The sequence below is a fragment of the Myxine glutinosa genome, chromosome 11 (genome assembly GCF_964187855.1).
Source record: "Myxine glutinosa chromosome 11, kmMyxGlut1.1, whole genome shotgun sequence".
In the NCBI taxonomy this organism is placed as follows: Eukaryota; Metazoa; Chordata; class Myxini; order Myxiniformes; family Myxinidae; genus Myxine; species Myxine glutinosa.
Window position 1 is genome coordinate 109,346,216 of NC_136271.1, and position 17,050 is coordinate 109,363,265.

A 17,050-nucleotide genomic window follows, 5' to 3' on the forward strand; every position below is an offset into this window, starting at 1 on the left:
ATTACAAATAAAAAATATCACCAATATTACAAAGAAATTACAAATAAAAAATATCACCAATATTACAAATAAATTACAAATAAAAAATATCACCAATATTACAAATAAATTACAAATAAATAATATCACCAATATTACAAATAAATTACAAATAAGAAATATCACCAATATTACAAATAAAAAAATATCACCAATATTACAAATAAAAAATATCACCAATATTACAAATAAATTACAAATCAAAAATATTACCAATATTACAAATAAATTACAAAAAAAAAAATCACCAATATTACAAATAAATTACAAATAAAAAAATCACCAATATTACAAATAAATTACAAATAAAAAATATCACCAATATTACAAATAAATTACAAATAAAAAATATTACAAATGAATTACAAATAAAAAATATCACCAATATTACAAATAAATTACAAAAAAAAATATCACCAATATTACAAATAAATTACAAATAAAAAATATCACCAATATTACAAATAAATTACAAATGAAAAATATCACCAATATCACAAATAAATTACAAATAAAAAATATCACCAATATTACAAATAAATTACAAATAAAAAATATCACCAATATTACAAATAAATTACAAATAAAAAATATCACCAATATTACAAATAAATTACAAATAAAAAATATCACCAATATTACAAAGAAATTACAAATAAAAAATATCACCAATATTACAAATAAATTACAAATAAAAAATATCACCAATATTACAAATAAAAAATATCACCAATATTACAAATAAATTACAAATAAAAAATATCACCAACATTACAAAGAAATTACAAATAAAAAATATCACCAATATTACAAATAAATTACATATAAATAATATCACCAATATTACAAATAAATTACAAATAAAAAATATCACCAATATTACAAATAAATTACAAATAAAAAATATCACCAATATTACAAATAAATTACAAAAAAAAAATATCACCAATATTACAAATAAAAAATATCACCAATATTACAAATAAATTACAAATAAAAAATATCACCAATATTACAAATAAATTACAAAAAAAAATATCACCAATATTACAAATAAATTACAAATAAAAAATATCAGCAATATTACAAATAAATTACAAATAAAAAATATCACCAATATTACAAATAAATTACAAATAAAAAATACCAATATTACAAATAAATTACAAATAAATAATATCACCAATATTACAAATAAATTACAAATAAATAATATCACCAATATTACAAATAAATTACAAATAAAAAATATCACCAATATTACAAATAAATTACAAATAAGAAATATCACCAATATTACAAATAAATTACAAATAAAAAATATCACCAATATTACAAATAAATTACAAATAAAAAAATATCACCAATATTACAAAAAAAAATTTTTTTTTTTTTGTATACATAATCGAAGCTCGTGAAAGAGCTAAAAAAATTAATTTGTACAAAACAAATGTTTGTATTAGGGTTGATGTAAATCATGACAACACAGCAACTCACATACATTCAGGTCATTATCCTCAGGTAAAACAAGCCTGTGCCTCTGCGGCGACATGTTGTGAAGTGGGCATGAAGTTAAAATAACATAATCTAACTACAATAAGTTATAGTTGGAATAACCTATTCTGCAAATCCTCAAACATGTACAGTTCAAAAGACTTCAGTGAGTCATTGCGCATTTTCTATTTGGAAAAACATTGATTTGCATAATTAATTTTTCAAACATCTAAGATTTTGCGAACTTCCCAATAATATTAAACCCACAGTAGCTTGCAGAAAATTGCATAAGATAAGTAAAACACATCGAGCCTGAATTGGACTACCACAATCAACACCACAACCACTACTACCATGACCCACAGGCCACCAGCACCCACCACCACCAAAGGAATATCACTCCTACTTTTGGGAATGGCAGGGCACTTCAAAAGTAGCAAAATTTGCGCTGTCTAGTCTGAGTTTGATACCTAGACTGACTGTAAACTATCATCCTGGTGCTTTGCGGACTGGCAGGGCATGACAATGATTACGCCGTCCTTCTGAGAGACAAATAATCTGACTGTCCCATCTGCTCGTATTTGCTTATATGGATTTTATGGATTTTATCTGCTTTCATCTGCTTATATTATGGATTTTAAAGACACCACATTTTCTTTTAAAAAGAATAGGCCATTGTGTCTGGTTTATTGGCGAACTTATAATTGCCTACCAGAATCTTTGGAGAGTGTGGCATAGTTAAAACCTGATAAATGGTGTGGTTTGCGGACCAGACATCTTCACAGTAAAGGGGCTTCTGGGGATGTGCCATGTGCCAAGACTATCTATATGTGATGGCTTTGGAGACTGTGGCATAGTTAAAACCTGATAAATGGTTTGGTTTCTCCCCAGACATCTTCCCAGTAAAGGGCTTCTGGGAATGTGGCAAGACTATGTGATGCATACATGGTATATCGTATAATACCCCAAAGAACTGTATTCCAGGACTCTTGGTTATTGAACTACAACGATAAGCCGACGACATTAATCATAAGCCAGAGTCACCTTGTATAATCTGTCTACACTGACAGCCATGGAATCTGGGGCAGCCTTCCTCACCTCCAAATAACTTTATAGCGGAGCCTGTTGGATGGGATATCCATCGCCAAGCTATGGCTAAAGTAGTAACTATGATCACCAGTGCCCATTGTGCCAGTACTAATCCTAAACTTCTCCATGAAGCACAAATACGATCCGACTGAAGGTCATAGACCACCCCATTGCAATTGTGAAAACTACCCATATATTCATGATGCATATATCCTACTCATGGACATATCATTAAACTCTGGGACACAAAAACATTCCATGTTGATGGTCGTTTAGCTTATAAGTGTGTGTGTGTATGTGTATGTGTATGTGTATGTGTGTGTGTGTGTGTGTGTGTGTGTGTGTGTGTGTGTACAAAAATACAATTGTTAAATGAACACGCTGTTATGATGCCCCACTGTTAGCCTAAATACTACAATCCTGTGCAAGTCACTACTCTGACACAAGGCACTCAACTGTGAAGGTTGGTGTAATTTGTTCAGGGTGCCGGTGATAGCTCGCATACTCTTACCGAAGGACCCCGCGGGATCTTTAATGTCCACCTACTAATGCTGGCAAGATGGGATGCCCACTTTAACGAATTACATTTTTTTTTTAAACATTTTTTGGTAATCGTTTGGGGATTGTTGACCGTTAATGGAGATATTGTAATTTGAACTTACCGTTTAGAGTTTTGGAGGGTATGTGGTTGTTCTGACTCGATGTAGGTAAGTGGTCATCCTGACTGGAATTAGGCGAGTGGTTCTTGTTCCAACCATTTAATTGAATTCCATCCTGGACTTTTGCTAATGAATGCTGCTGGGCCTGCAGGCAAACAATGCCATGAGAAACATCATAAAGCAAGAACCATGGCCGAACACTGCAAAGATTGAGCTATGCTCACTTTTTAATTACTTTTTACTTTTTAAATTTTAAATTTAAATTTAAAAAAAATTAAATTACTTTTTAATTAAATCACTGGAATTTTCTTGCAGTCTTTAGATTGTAAAACATCTCATTTGATATCTTTTTTTATAATGGAGGAAACTATTTTTAAAATACACTTGATTGACACGTTAATATTATGCCCCACTGCTGGTATGGCCCATGCATCTGTATCATCCATGCACCATATTATGTCACATACATTGCAAATGTCTGTTGCTTAATTGACTATTGATTGATTATTAGGATATTTAACAAGCACATTTGTTGCATATCAAGGCTAAATTGCACCAATGAAGGTGACTATGAAAAAATATTCAAACTATATATTCCCAATGGCTAGTCAATCATATGTATGAAGTTTCGCATCGATCTGTTCAGCAGTTCTGGAGAAGAATATTCTTTTCATTTTTATTTTCAATCCAATATGACCATCAGACAACGTAACTGATGACGTCATAAATTAAATTATTCTCTCACATCAGGTCGTACATCAGATATATGAAGTTTCAGATTTTTCAGATAAGGATTTTGATTCAACAATTTATGGCTGGAATACCACTTCAATGATGATGTGATACTTATCACGTCACACTATATATTCCATGGGGAGTTGATGACATATGCCAAGTTAAAAAAAAAATTTGTTGAGCGGTTTCAGAGAAAAATATGTCCGATTTTTTTCACCTTTAATCCAATATGGCTGCCATACCGTGTGACCGACGATGTCAGTAAAACCACCGTTTAGAGGCCATTTTTCCCCGCAAAGCGGGGGTTGGCCTTTTCGGGAACCGTGGTAGTTGTTGTTTTTTGGTCCCCTTTTTGAAGCAATGTTTTACGGCTGGATGCCCTTCCTGACGCCAACCCTTTTTGCCGCCTTCAACGACAAACAGGGAATTACCAGTGAACTGGTACTCAATTAGCCGACCTCGGAAGGATGACAGGCTGAGTCAACCCCCCTGGCATTAATTCGGCGATCGACCGGGATTCGAACCCAGGATCCTAGGATCCTAAGCCGGCACCCTAGCCGCTAGCCCAACACCAGGGATTAGCCCAACATTAGCCCAACTTATTATTATTAGCAACAACTTATACTTATATTTATATTTATACTTATACAGTGAAACCTTGACTTACGAGTGCACCAACTTACGAGTTTTCCGAGATACGAGCCGTCGCTCGGGCGGTTTATTGCTTTGAGATGCGAGCCGAGATCTGAGTTACGAGCTTACGCCACCCGCCACCAGGTGGGTTCCGGTCACATGGTTATCTTGCCGTGCAAGCATCTCTGCCGTATATCGCTGCTGTTTTGTTTTCGCATTTTGGTTATTTTGGAGCTGACGCCACCCGCCACCAGGTGGGTTCCGGTCACGTGGTTATCTTGCCGTGCAAGCATCTCTGCCGTATATCGCTGCTGTTTTGTTTTCGCATTTTGGTTATTTTGGAGCTGACGCCACCCGCCACCAGGTGGGTTCCGGTCACGTGGTTATCTTGCCGTGCAAGCATCTCTGCCGTATATCGCTGCTGTTTTGTTTTCGCATTTTGGTTATTTTGGAGCTTACGCCACCCGCCACCAGGTGGGTTCCGGTCACGTGGTTATCTTGCCGTGCAAGCATCTCTGCCGTATATCGCTGCTGTTTTGTTTTCGCATGTTGGTTATTTTGGAGCTTACGCCACCCGCCACCAGGTGGGTTCCGGTCACGTGGTTATCTTGCCGTGCAAGCATCTCTGCCGTATATCGCTGCTGTTTTGTTTTCGCATTTTGGTTATTTTGGAGCTTACGCCACCCGCCACCAGGTGGGTTCCGGTCACGTGGTTATCTTGCCGTGCAAGCATCTCTGCCGTATATAGCTGCTGCTTTGTTTTCGCATTTTGGTTATTTTGGAAAATTTCTTAGTTTTAACCATGGGTCCTAAGAAATTGAGTGCCAAGGGCAGTACTGAGAAGAAGAAGAGGATGATGTGCTTGGATATAAAACACGCAATCGTCGAAAAACATGAGCGAGGTGTGCGTGTTGTCGACTTGGCGAGGCAGTACGATCGTAGCAGTACGATCGAAACATTTTGAAAGGGAGGAAGAAACAAACCTCGTTGGACAGGTTTTTATTGAAACGCCCTGCAAGTGAAAGCGAGGAAAGTGTGGCGAAAAAGGCAAAAGTCATCTCCACCTCCGCCAGCATCTTCGTCTGATCTTCAAGGTAAATACACTTAATAAAACCAGTTTATTTCTTTACATTGTGGCGGACACGGAAGCTCACTGGCGTGGTGACATCATTCCGCGCACCAAGTGGGCGGGGGCCACGCCGAGGGGTAGGCGTGGCCTCAGGATATACACCGGGCGCGCAGCCTGGAGCGCGCCAGTGTTACAGTGAGCTCTTGAATAAAGACTCTTACAAATTACCGCGTTGTCCGCTTCCTCCTTGTTTACAAGCAGCGCGCGTAACGCCGCTTATTACGTACAGTATATACGAGGTCGTGCTTGTTTATACATTATTTGTTATTTATAAAGTACATTTTTCTTATTTAAAAACACGTAACAAAAAAAATTGGTGTGGTTTTTTGGGGGCTGGAACGGATTAATAGCATTTCAATGCATTTTAATGGGGAAATTTAATTTGAGAAACGAGCAAATTGAGTTACGAGCTCGGTCACAGAACGAATTAAACTCGTAAGTCAAGGTTTCACTGTACTTATATTTATATTATATAACAACTTATACTTATATTATTAGCAACAACTTATACTTATTATTAACATTAGCCCAAGATTAGCCCAACTAGCCCAACACACGACGATGTCAGTGATCAATAAAATATTCTCCATGGGGAGTCCATCCCATATTTAAGTTTTCCATCAATCGGACAAATGGTTGGTTGCAGAGAAAACATTTTTAAAGCGAAAATATATAGAAGCGCGCTCACGCACGCACGCACACACACACACACACACACACACACACACACACACACACACACACACACACACACACACACACACACACGCGCGCACACAGACACGCGCACACAGACACACAGACACGCGCACACTGACACGCGCACACTGACATGCGCACACTGACACGCGCACACTGACACGCGCACACTGACACTCACACGCGCACACAGACATGCGCGCACAGACACGCACGCACAGACATGCATGCACACAGACACACACGCATGCACACGCACACACACACACACACACACACACACACACACACACACACACACACACACACACACACACACACACGCACCAATAGGTTTGCATCCCCTTTGGGGTGAGACTAACAAGCTTCATATTATAAACACTTAATGGCATTAATTGATAACAAACAGGAATCCCTCACCTGGAGAATCGGCCTTTTAGGCTGAACTGGCCGAACAAACGGCACATAGAAGGGACTGCCAGGGACATGGATGTCATTAAACTTCACAGAGACTTCATATTGACCTGTTTGGTTATCAAGAACAACCATGGTGATGCACATTCAAAAACTTGCAAACATAAAATTCCCACAACACGCATACCGAATCAATTTGCTTCTTTGTCGATTTGGCGAGAGGAGAGAGCTGCCAGCAAGACAGGAACTGTTAGATTACACGTAACATGCAGTTGCACACTGAATTTGGTAAAACTCAATCGCTCTTAACAAGTCCACGTTTCCATACGGCTCTCACCTGGTTCCTGCACCACGTATGAAACCACACAGGAGTCATCTTTCCTGTCAGCAAAAGACACATTTGCTTTACTTGGTCCATCGATAACTACAGAGATGCCACCAGCTCCAGCTTCCCTCGCCCAGATGCTGAATTCAGCTGGAAAGCAGATGGTGTTCCTCAAATCATTGTTCCTCAAATCATTGTTCCTCAAATCACTGTTCCTCAAATCATTGTTCCTCAAATCATTGTTCCTCAAATCATTGTTCATCAAATCATTGTTCCTCAAATCACTGTTCCTCAAATCATTATTCTTCAAATCATTGTTCCTCGTTTGAGGAACACATTGTTCCTAATGCAGTACATGCATTAATACATGCATGTACATAATGCTTAGCATGTATGTACGCTACCACCACATCCTTCATGGAGAAAATCCTGACAAAATGAGTCATGATCAAACTCACCAGGTATGCCAGTCTTTCCGAACTCCAGTCCAGAGCCTCCCACCTGCACCCTATGTGCACCGCCGTCGCCAAGCGGCCCCACGGTGAAACGAAACGGGCTTCCTGTAACGTTCTGGCCATTGTGTAGTACAATGACAGTGTGTGGTCCTTTCTCATAGGGAACAAAAGCCACGATGTATGTCCCATCATCTTCTTCATGCAGCTCAGCTGGCCAGCAGCGTCCTGATGGGCCGGTGACTTCGGCGGTTAGCTCTGGTGAGCTCTGATCGTCTGTGGAATAAGCGTGATGTCCAGCAATAAAAATGAAATACAAGTTTTAAGCAATCTTTGCTACAAATATCTTCACTAAAGTTAACATCTCATTACTTTTATGAAAAACGATGAGCAAGTCCATTGACTGATGAAGAATTAGGAAAACTAGCAACGGAACCCGCACTACGGGCATCAGTCTTCAATTGGGAGGTCCCAATGAAAAGGCAAAATGTCAGAAATTGAAGGCTTTTTTTATTTTAAACGATTTGTATAAACATCCGTTAAATCGTATCACACGCAAATCATCAAAATCTAAACAGTATTTGTAGAATTTCAACAAAAGCCACATCGCTGTTCATATCGGTGAAGATTATTCCTTCGTGTTTGGAAAAACTGGAAAATTGGAAAAACAATATAGGCTATTTTACTCCAGGGGGTCCCAGGATTATCCACCCAAAATTTCGTTGCGATCGGTTCAACCGTTTTTGCTGTACCTGGGAACAGACAGACATTTGGTGAATTATACTAAGATGTGTACTCACCGGAGACCTGAAAGAGAAGCTCACAAGGTGACCCAATGGTGGCTGCTACAGCAGCCTGCTGTTGCCTCGTGACTGTTTGTCGCTTCTTGCCTTCACCAGAGACCAGCACAGAAAATGGGCTTCCTGTGTAGGTCACATGGACAGTCTCACATCACATTACCACATGACACACAATCACATGTAACATTAAAACAAGTCCGAAAGTCTAATAGCGGCATAGCCATAGTACTCTACTCGCTGCAACGTACAACTGTCCGTGTGTAAAAACACATGACAGGTTCCACCGCTTCGACGACATGTTCGACATGGCCTGTATGGCAAATAAATTAAAATGTTGGTCGGTGAAGTCAGCCGTCGTACGCCGTAATGACATCATAGACATAACGACGTAGCCTGATGGCCGGACACAAAACTGCCGCTACTTTCATATGTATAAGATGATATATTTTAACCTCCAGTAACTTTGCAGTCACTATGAAGGGATTAGTGTTACAAATAGATTTACTATAATATTAACGTTACGTTATCATTATTACGAAAATGATATTACAAAAAAAACAAAACTGAGGCTAATTCCTTTCTACCATGGTTATTAGTACTATACACCGCTTATCATTGATCCATGAACCATACACCGCTTCAATCCATGAACTTTGCATTCATGACATTGGGATTGAAGTGTTATGGTTATATTTACTATTTTATTAGTATTAACGCTATTATTATTATTATTACAAAAACAATACTACTGTATTAAGAAACCTGGGCTAATTTGTCCGAAGCGGCCTGAAGGTGAGGAATGAAGGCATGAAGCCTAAGGCCTATACATACTGTATTGTTGGAAGACCTGTAACGTCTATGCTTTTGATATTTCATGGTCATTTTCACAATCTATTTGTTTGTATTTCACACTGAATGAAAAACGTGAAGGGAGAGCATGGCGATTGTGATATATTACAGGTTCAACGATATGTTCGGCCTGAATGGCATAGGAATCAAAATGGCGGATTGTGGAGTCAGCCACCGTACCACGGTAATGACATCAGACATAATCACATCACCCTGTCATGTGACCAGATCCTTAGCACTGATTGGTGTACGTTTGAGGGGACATACATACATACATACAGACGGACAAACACTGTTCTGGACGGCCTTTCCCTATGGGCTTCGCCATAAAAATTACCGACCTCGCAAGGAGCATTCTCAACAAAACAGTTCCAATTAAAAGCTCATTCAAGAAAAAGTAACTGGCAAACAATGCCACAAGAAGAATATACAAGGCCCCACAAACAGAAACCAAACACCATCATGAAAATAGAGACTAGAAACACAGATAATGAGAGAGTTCAGAGAACACCTTACCCTGCGCATATTGAGAAAAAGGACATGAGAAGGGTCCTTTCAACTTTTGCTTTGTGCTTCCCAGCACAATCGATATTAGCTTTGTCTGGGAACTTTAAATAACAGGCACATTGGCAACCATATGTAGCCGAAGGGTCAAACAGAACAGTCCAGAGATTAACCTTCGGCCAACACTTCTCAGAGAAGCTCACAACTTTTCATCAGTCTTTGACAAAAAGATGCACTGAACAAACTGATCTTTTGGATGAAGTTAGCTCTGTCATTGCATCGTTAGGTGCCGCCATTTTGTCCGAGTCACGCTGTTACTCTGCCCACACAACTCACAGCAAATATGATTTGTCGAGACAGCGTACAGTTTTGTCCAAGTACTGCAAAACCATTTTTTGGAAGCCTATAGCTCCTGAAATTAACTCTGCCTGGGAATTCTTCCACAGAAACCTGCTCTCTCTTATGCACAGATTAATCCCATCTCATCTTCAGTTGTCTTCATCTCGTCTTCATCTTACCCATCCTCTGGGTCTTGGTACTCTGAATCCTGTGGTGAGGCAGTTGCTTTGAAACAACTTGCATTCTCCTCCTGAAAGGAAAATCCTACTGAAGGCAACCTCAGATCATTCCACAAAGCCTGCAACAAAGTGTGTGCCTACTCTCAGGAGAGCCGGAAAGGAACATCTGTCCAATCTCAAGCATGACCTTTCAAACTTGCCTCCCTCCTCTAAAACCTCGTAGCGCCTTGTCAAGTATGTCTGTCATAATGTATGCTCCCTTTCCGTCCCTTCCCTTACCTCAAATGGAACCACAGCCGACTTCGCTCGTGAGAAGGCAGAATTCCTCAATTTTGTGTTTGCTTCAAAATCTTGCATCCCCAACTCCTCTCGCTCTGTACCCACCCTTCCCAGCCATAACCAACTGCTCCTAAATTCTGTCTTTTACACCTGAGAAGGTGGAAGCGTTTCTGGGAACCCTCCACTCTGATTCTGCAACTGCGTCACGTCACATGTCCTAAAAAATCTTCTCTGCTGCTCTTGCACTTCCTCTCTCTGCCCTTTTCACCCTGTCATTTATCCGAGGTCATCTTCGTTCTGCTTGGAAATCAGCCAATATTACAGCATTGGTGTTACGGATCCCCTTAACTTACTGACCAATTACCTTACTTCCAATCATCAGCAAAGTCATGGAATATCATGCAAAGTCATGAAAAAAGTCATGCAAAATCTATCATCGCAGTTGATATAAAATCATTCCTTTTCTCCAACAACCTCATCTCAGAGAATCAATTTGGATTCAAACCAGGTCAATCTACCTTGGACATGCTATATACCTCTACTCTCCCAACATTAGATGGAGGCCCTCAACATCAGACATGAGATCAGCGCCGTCTCTCTTTATATACACTACATGACCAAAAGTATGCGGACACCCCTTCTAATTCGTGCATTTCGCTGTTTCAGCCAAGGCTTTCAAGATCATTGGAATCTTCCTCGATGAAGGTCCTATCACTATGAAGTCTATGGTCCTATTACTTTCACATTGCAGACAAGTCGGTGATATCTCTGTCATCTACTGCCTTCTTTTTGGTCCTGCACCCTCTGCTATTTCCATGTTTTTCCCCTTCCCAGGCTTCTTCAGGGCACACGTGGCCCACCATCAACTCCCATCTCGCAAAACTTCCAAAATCCTGAATCACTGCTCTCTTCTTTCATTCGTTCCTCTTTTTTCCTTGCCTGAGGAACCAACTTCCACATTCTCTTCCATCTCATTCTTACATCCAAGTCTTCAAGACAGCTGTTTACCACCATCTCAGATCATCCCCCACCCAACCCAAAAACCATGATCTTTTTGATCCCAGTTATCCCCCCCCCCCACCCCCCCCCCCCACCCTCCACCACCTCGCCCCAAGCACATCTCCTTCCAAATTTCCAGTTTTTCCTTCCTGAAAGTTTGCTTATGTATCCATATTGACCACCCCAAGCATCCTCCCCTACCATTGTTTCCTCCCTACACCCAGTGTTTGTCGAAGTCTCCCCCTATTTTGTCCTTGAACCTTGCTGCTTGGTGTTTCCCACCTCACTCTACTTTTCATTTTGTTCTGTTACATTCTGATCCATTCAGTATTCTAGCATTTGCACCAGCCTTGACTATGTACACAAAAAAAAGAAAAAAACAGAAGAGGTCAGCTCAACTAGGATAGAGAATGAATCATAAAAATGCCCAAGATGAAGGACACTATTGTAATGGCCTTAAGAAAATAGTGTGTCAAGCGGAGAGGTGTAAGTTCTGCATGGAATAAACAGAAAGCCCGAGTCACCTCCTATCGTCATACAAAAAACTCATATCAGCACAGCTGTACACACAAAGCCACAGCAAGTTACATTACATGGCCAAAAGTATGCGGACACCACTTCAAATTAGTGGATTTGGCTGTTTCAGCCACACCCATTGCTGACAGGTATATATAATCAAGCACACAGCCGTGCAATCTCCATAGACAAACATTGGCAGTAGAATGGGCCATACTGAAGAGCTCAGTGACTTTCAACGTGGCACCGTCATAGGATGCCACCTTTCCAACGTCAGTTCGTCAACTTTCTGCCCTGCTAGAGCTGTCCCAGTCAACTTTAAGTGCCGTTATTGTGAAGTGGAAACATTTGGCAGCAACAACAGCTCAGCCGCGAAGTGGTAGGCCACACAAGCTCACAGAACAGGACCGCCGAGTGCTGAAGCGCATAGTGCGTAAAAATCGTCTGTCCTCGGTTGCAACACTCACTACCAAGTTCCAAACTGCCTCTGGAAGCAACGTCAGCACAACAACTGTTCGTCGGGAGCTTCACGAAATGGTTTTCCATGGCCGAGCAGCTGCGCACAAGCTGAAGATCACCATGTGCAATGCCAAGCATTGGCTGGAGTGGTGTAAAGCTCGCCGCCGTTTGACTCTGGAGCAGTGGAAAGGCGTTCTCTGAAGTGATGAATCACGCTCCACCATCTGGCAGCCCGACGGACGAATCTGGGTTTGGCGGATGCCAGGAGAACGCTACCTTCCCGATTGCATAGTGTCAACTGTAAAGTTTGGTGGAGGAGGAATAATGGTCTGGGGCTGTTTTTCATGGTTTGGGCTGGGCCCCTTAGTTTCAGTGAAGGGAAATCTTGACGCTACAGCATACAATGACATTATAGACGATTGTGTGCTTCCAACTTTGTGGCAACAGTTTGGGGAAGGCCCTTTCCTGTTTCAGCATGACCATGCCCTCGTGCACAAAGCGAAGTCCATACAGAAATGGTTTGTCGAGATCGGTGTGGAAGAACTTGACTGGCCTGCACAGAGCCCTGACCTCAACCCCATCAAACACCTTTGGGATGAATTGGAACGCCGACTGTGAGCCAGGCCTAATCACCCAACATCAGTGCCCGACCTCACTCATGCTCTTGTGGCTGAATAGAAGCAGATCCCCGCAGAAATGTTCTAACATCTAGTGGAAAGCCTTCGCAGAAGAGTGGAGGCTGTTATAGCAGCAAAGGGGGGGACCAACTCCATATTAATGCCCATGATTTTGGAATGAGATGTTCGACAAGCACATATGGGTGTGATGTTCGTGTGTCCACATATTTTTGGCCATGTAGTGTATATAGAGTAATCACTGACACATCTGCAAAAATTTCAATATCCTAGTTTCAGAAAGCTCATGGAAACATGAACCGACAGCAATAATTGAAAACAAGGTCGATGAGCTCGTATACAACCTGATGATCATATCGAGTGTAAACATAGAAAACAAAGCATTGTGTCCACATACAGTACTTAGGTACAACAAAGAAAAGACAGCATTGCTAATTGAGGAGTCAGTACCAAGCAATTTTGGGCTAAGCAACACAGAAATCAAGAAAATGACCAAACACTAGGATCCTAAAAATGAAGCCAAAAGATCCTGGAAGTTAAAAATTGACGAAATGGTACCAGCGCCAATTGGAGCAATGGGAATGATTAAGAAGAACCTCAAGGAGATCTTAAAAACCAACGCCGGGAACACTACAGCAAACAAACTACAGTTGGAAGCTGCAATGATGATCCTGAAAAGAGTCCTCGGAACGAGACTTTGAGAACAAGTAAACTTCAATGCTTGGTCTTTGAATCGTGATCCCTTACCAAACCGGAGGTGGATACCTTGAGACCTGGGAGAACTCAGTTCCACCTTCTGAAATCCACTTATGGAGAAAACAAGAAATGTAACAAACAAACAAACACACACACACACACACACACACACACACACACACACACACACACACACACACACACACACACACACACACACACACACACACACACACACACACCGACACGTCAGTTCACTTTTGCATGGATAACAGGGACATTAGGAGACAGTCGTCAAATCCATGCAGAATATGGGATTTGTGAGATTTCAGCAACGTGAGGCATGCATGCAGGTCGGATCATCAAATAGGCCATGTTTTCACCTGTACTGTATGTGTACCATGTCGAAAAGCAAGCCTGAAGGTAGTTATCCAAGAGAAAACACTTGTATGATGAAAATGATTGGAATTATTATAACGTAATTACCTCCGACACCAAAGGTGGATGGAGGTTAAGTTTTCACCCCTATATGTCTGTTTGTCTGTCTGTCTGTTTGTCTGTGAACAAGATATCTCAGCAAGTTGTGGACGGATTCGGACGAAATTTGGCAGAGATGTAGCCGAAGGAGGAAATGATTCGATTTTGTGACATGTGAGAAGGACGAAATGATTAGATTTTGGTGAAGATCCAGATCCGGAGTTACAATATTATCTGGAGTTACAATTAGTTACAATGTGCTTTAGTAGCAGATATTTACCTCAATATGACCTCACGTTATATCGTGTGTATCATGTCTTCCTGCAAGTTTTTCTTTTTGGTTAATTTATTCCTGCCAATCAATGCGTTATCTCATCACGAGGCTAATCATGTCCACTAGCCGTAGAAAAAACAAGCTTGGAATCTTAAACATTGGAGAAAATATAGATCTGCCAAAAATACCAAAGGAACAAACCTGGGATGTGCTCATCTGAAAATTTGATGCTTATTGAGTAGATCCCTGGTTCTGTTGGACAATATGACACTTGACATTTTCCATCATCCAGATCTTCACAGTTGATGTCCACCTTGCTGGGCCCCTCGACGGCCAAATTCATCCCACCATATCCTGCCAGCACAGTGTTCTTTCAATGGACCCAAAACAAAAGTCCTTACACAATGAAATGCACTTGATCTACCTCAGTGCTGCTCAATAATCCCAATAAATAAAAATTAACATTAAGATACCTGCATCGGTGGTGTCCACAGTGAAGTCCGCCATCTGGAATGTTTGACCTTCCTTGAGTCCACGGCCAGCCACTCTGACCCTACTGGCATCTCCAATCTCCGAGGTAGTCATTTTGACCATGAAGGGGCTGTTAACGATGTGTCTGCCATCTTTACGCACAGAGACAAGGTGCTTTCCAGGCTCTTTTGGAGTAAAAGAGATCCCTGTGTGGAGAAGGCGTGATGAATGCAGAGCTTCATTATTAGATCTCTTATAATAAACATCTGATAGATATAAGTATCAAATAAATATGAGGGGATTGTTCAAGGTTAACTTACACAGTTTGTTGTAGATAATCTTAACGGAAGGACAGATTGCTGAAATTGTTGTGAACATTTCGTGACAATATCTGGCTATTGATGTGCAAAGTGATGTCACACAAAGCATTCTGGGGGCTACCAAGATGGCGGCTAACAGTCAGTGCCTCATAGAATAGATGGATTTATGGAAAAAGGCCATGTATAAGCTTCTAGGTGCATTTTTGGGTAAAAGTTGGGAACCTCACATTTTAACATAACTAGCGTATGCTGAATTCGATTAACACGGTTCCCAAGCCGAATTTTGAGTTTTGAATTTTGAGGGTTCCTCTGTTGATTCAGCACGACATATGTTGTTCTCCAAGACTGGTAAACCAGAAGCAATGTCACCGACAAATGATGCTCTTCATCTCCATTTGATGCGAGTACACCATCAAGCCATGGTATGGAGAAATGCTCATTGTGCCATACCTGACCTTCCTGCACCTGTAGAAATGGAATGGAAACGTGGTGATTCAGGACGAGAGCCTATTCTGATGTCACTGAGTCCAATCCCAGAAAGTTGCCTCGAGATGATTTGTTGTGCATGCCGGAAGTAATGCAAGACTTGACGCTGCAAATGTCACTATTCAGAGTTGAGGTGCACATGAATGTGTGCCTGCCAGCAACAGAGTGATGATCAGACCCCTTGTATGAATTTGATGTAGTTTGGCAAAACAACATGTGTGACATTCCTGAATGTTTGTGCTTCATGGCCATGTATACTTAATTTTAGAATAAATAGTTGTATGAAAAATTGTCTTATTAAAACCATTTCCCATTTTATAGTGTCCAATTTCAATATCAGTTTGAATGTCTCTTTCAATATGTCGCCAACCATAATATAGACGACAGATTTATGAAAAAAGGCCATGTATAAGCTTATAGGTGCATTTGGGGTAAAGGTTGTAAAGTTAAAGTAAAAGAGCTGCATGTATATACATGATATATAAATGCTTGTTCAAAGAAATTGTCCAAAAATGGCAATTTGGCGGCCATTTTGTTTATGCTAATTAGAAGGTTAAAAACTCAAAATTCGGCTTGGGAACCGGGTTAATCGAATTCAGCATACACTATTCATGTTAAAAAGTGAGGTTCCCAACTTTTACCCAAAATGCACCTAACATTCACATTTCTCAGAAATACGTCGAGTGCATCATACTCGGGGAAGCAGAATCGTGCAATGAAGTTGCTAACAAAAATCGAGCGAATCAGTTCAGTAAATTGCCTCTTTCATAAATAAATAAGTGTTTTAATGACGCAGAAAGTTTTTAAATGGACGTGAATATAATGGATGATGAACATACTCATGTGGAATGACACAACCAATGTCTGTGTTGAACAGTTTCTTTTGGGCAATCATTAGATCAATGTGCTTGATATTGCAGCAGAACCAAATATCAGTATTGGAAGTGTAGAAATTATCATTCATTATACATATAATTATCATAATTATCATATTTTATCATAGAAAATTATCATAGCTGAAAGTTGATACAGTAAGTGCCACATGAGATCCAAAATAACTCTTGTTTGATCAGAAAGTAGTTGGGAAGGGAAGTCTTAA

The 17,050-nt window shown here is 40.2% G+C and overlaps 1 protein-coding gene across 2 annotated transcripts in view; it reads right to left on the bottom strand.

The window, feature by feature from the left end:
• The window catches only part of LOC137437004 (filamin-C), a 280,189-nt gene that overhangs the window by 24,900 nt on the left and 238,239 nt on the right, over window positions 1-17,050 (bottom strand). For both annotated transcript variants that reach the window (XM_068131290.2, XM_068131289.2), the window contains exons 38-44: window positions 15,148-15,351; window positions 14,876-15,028; window positions 8,469-8,591; window positions 7,675-7,944; window positions 7,229-7,366; window positions 6,898-7,001; window positions 3,285-3,426 (exon numbers count right to left, since the gene is read on the bottom strand). In XM_068131290.2, the coding sequence (XP_067987391.2) occupies window positions 3,285-3,426; window positions 6,898-7,001; window positions 7,229-7,366; window positions 7,675-7,944; window positions 8,469-8,591; window positions 14,876-15,028; window positions 15,148-15,351 (1,134 nt within the window). The remainder of the gene's footprint in view (window positions 1-3,284; window positions 3,427-6,897; window positions 7,002-7,228; window positions 7,367-7,674; window positions 7,945-8,468; window positions 8,592-14,875; window positions 15,029-15,147; window positions 15,352-17,050) is intronic.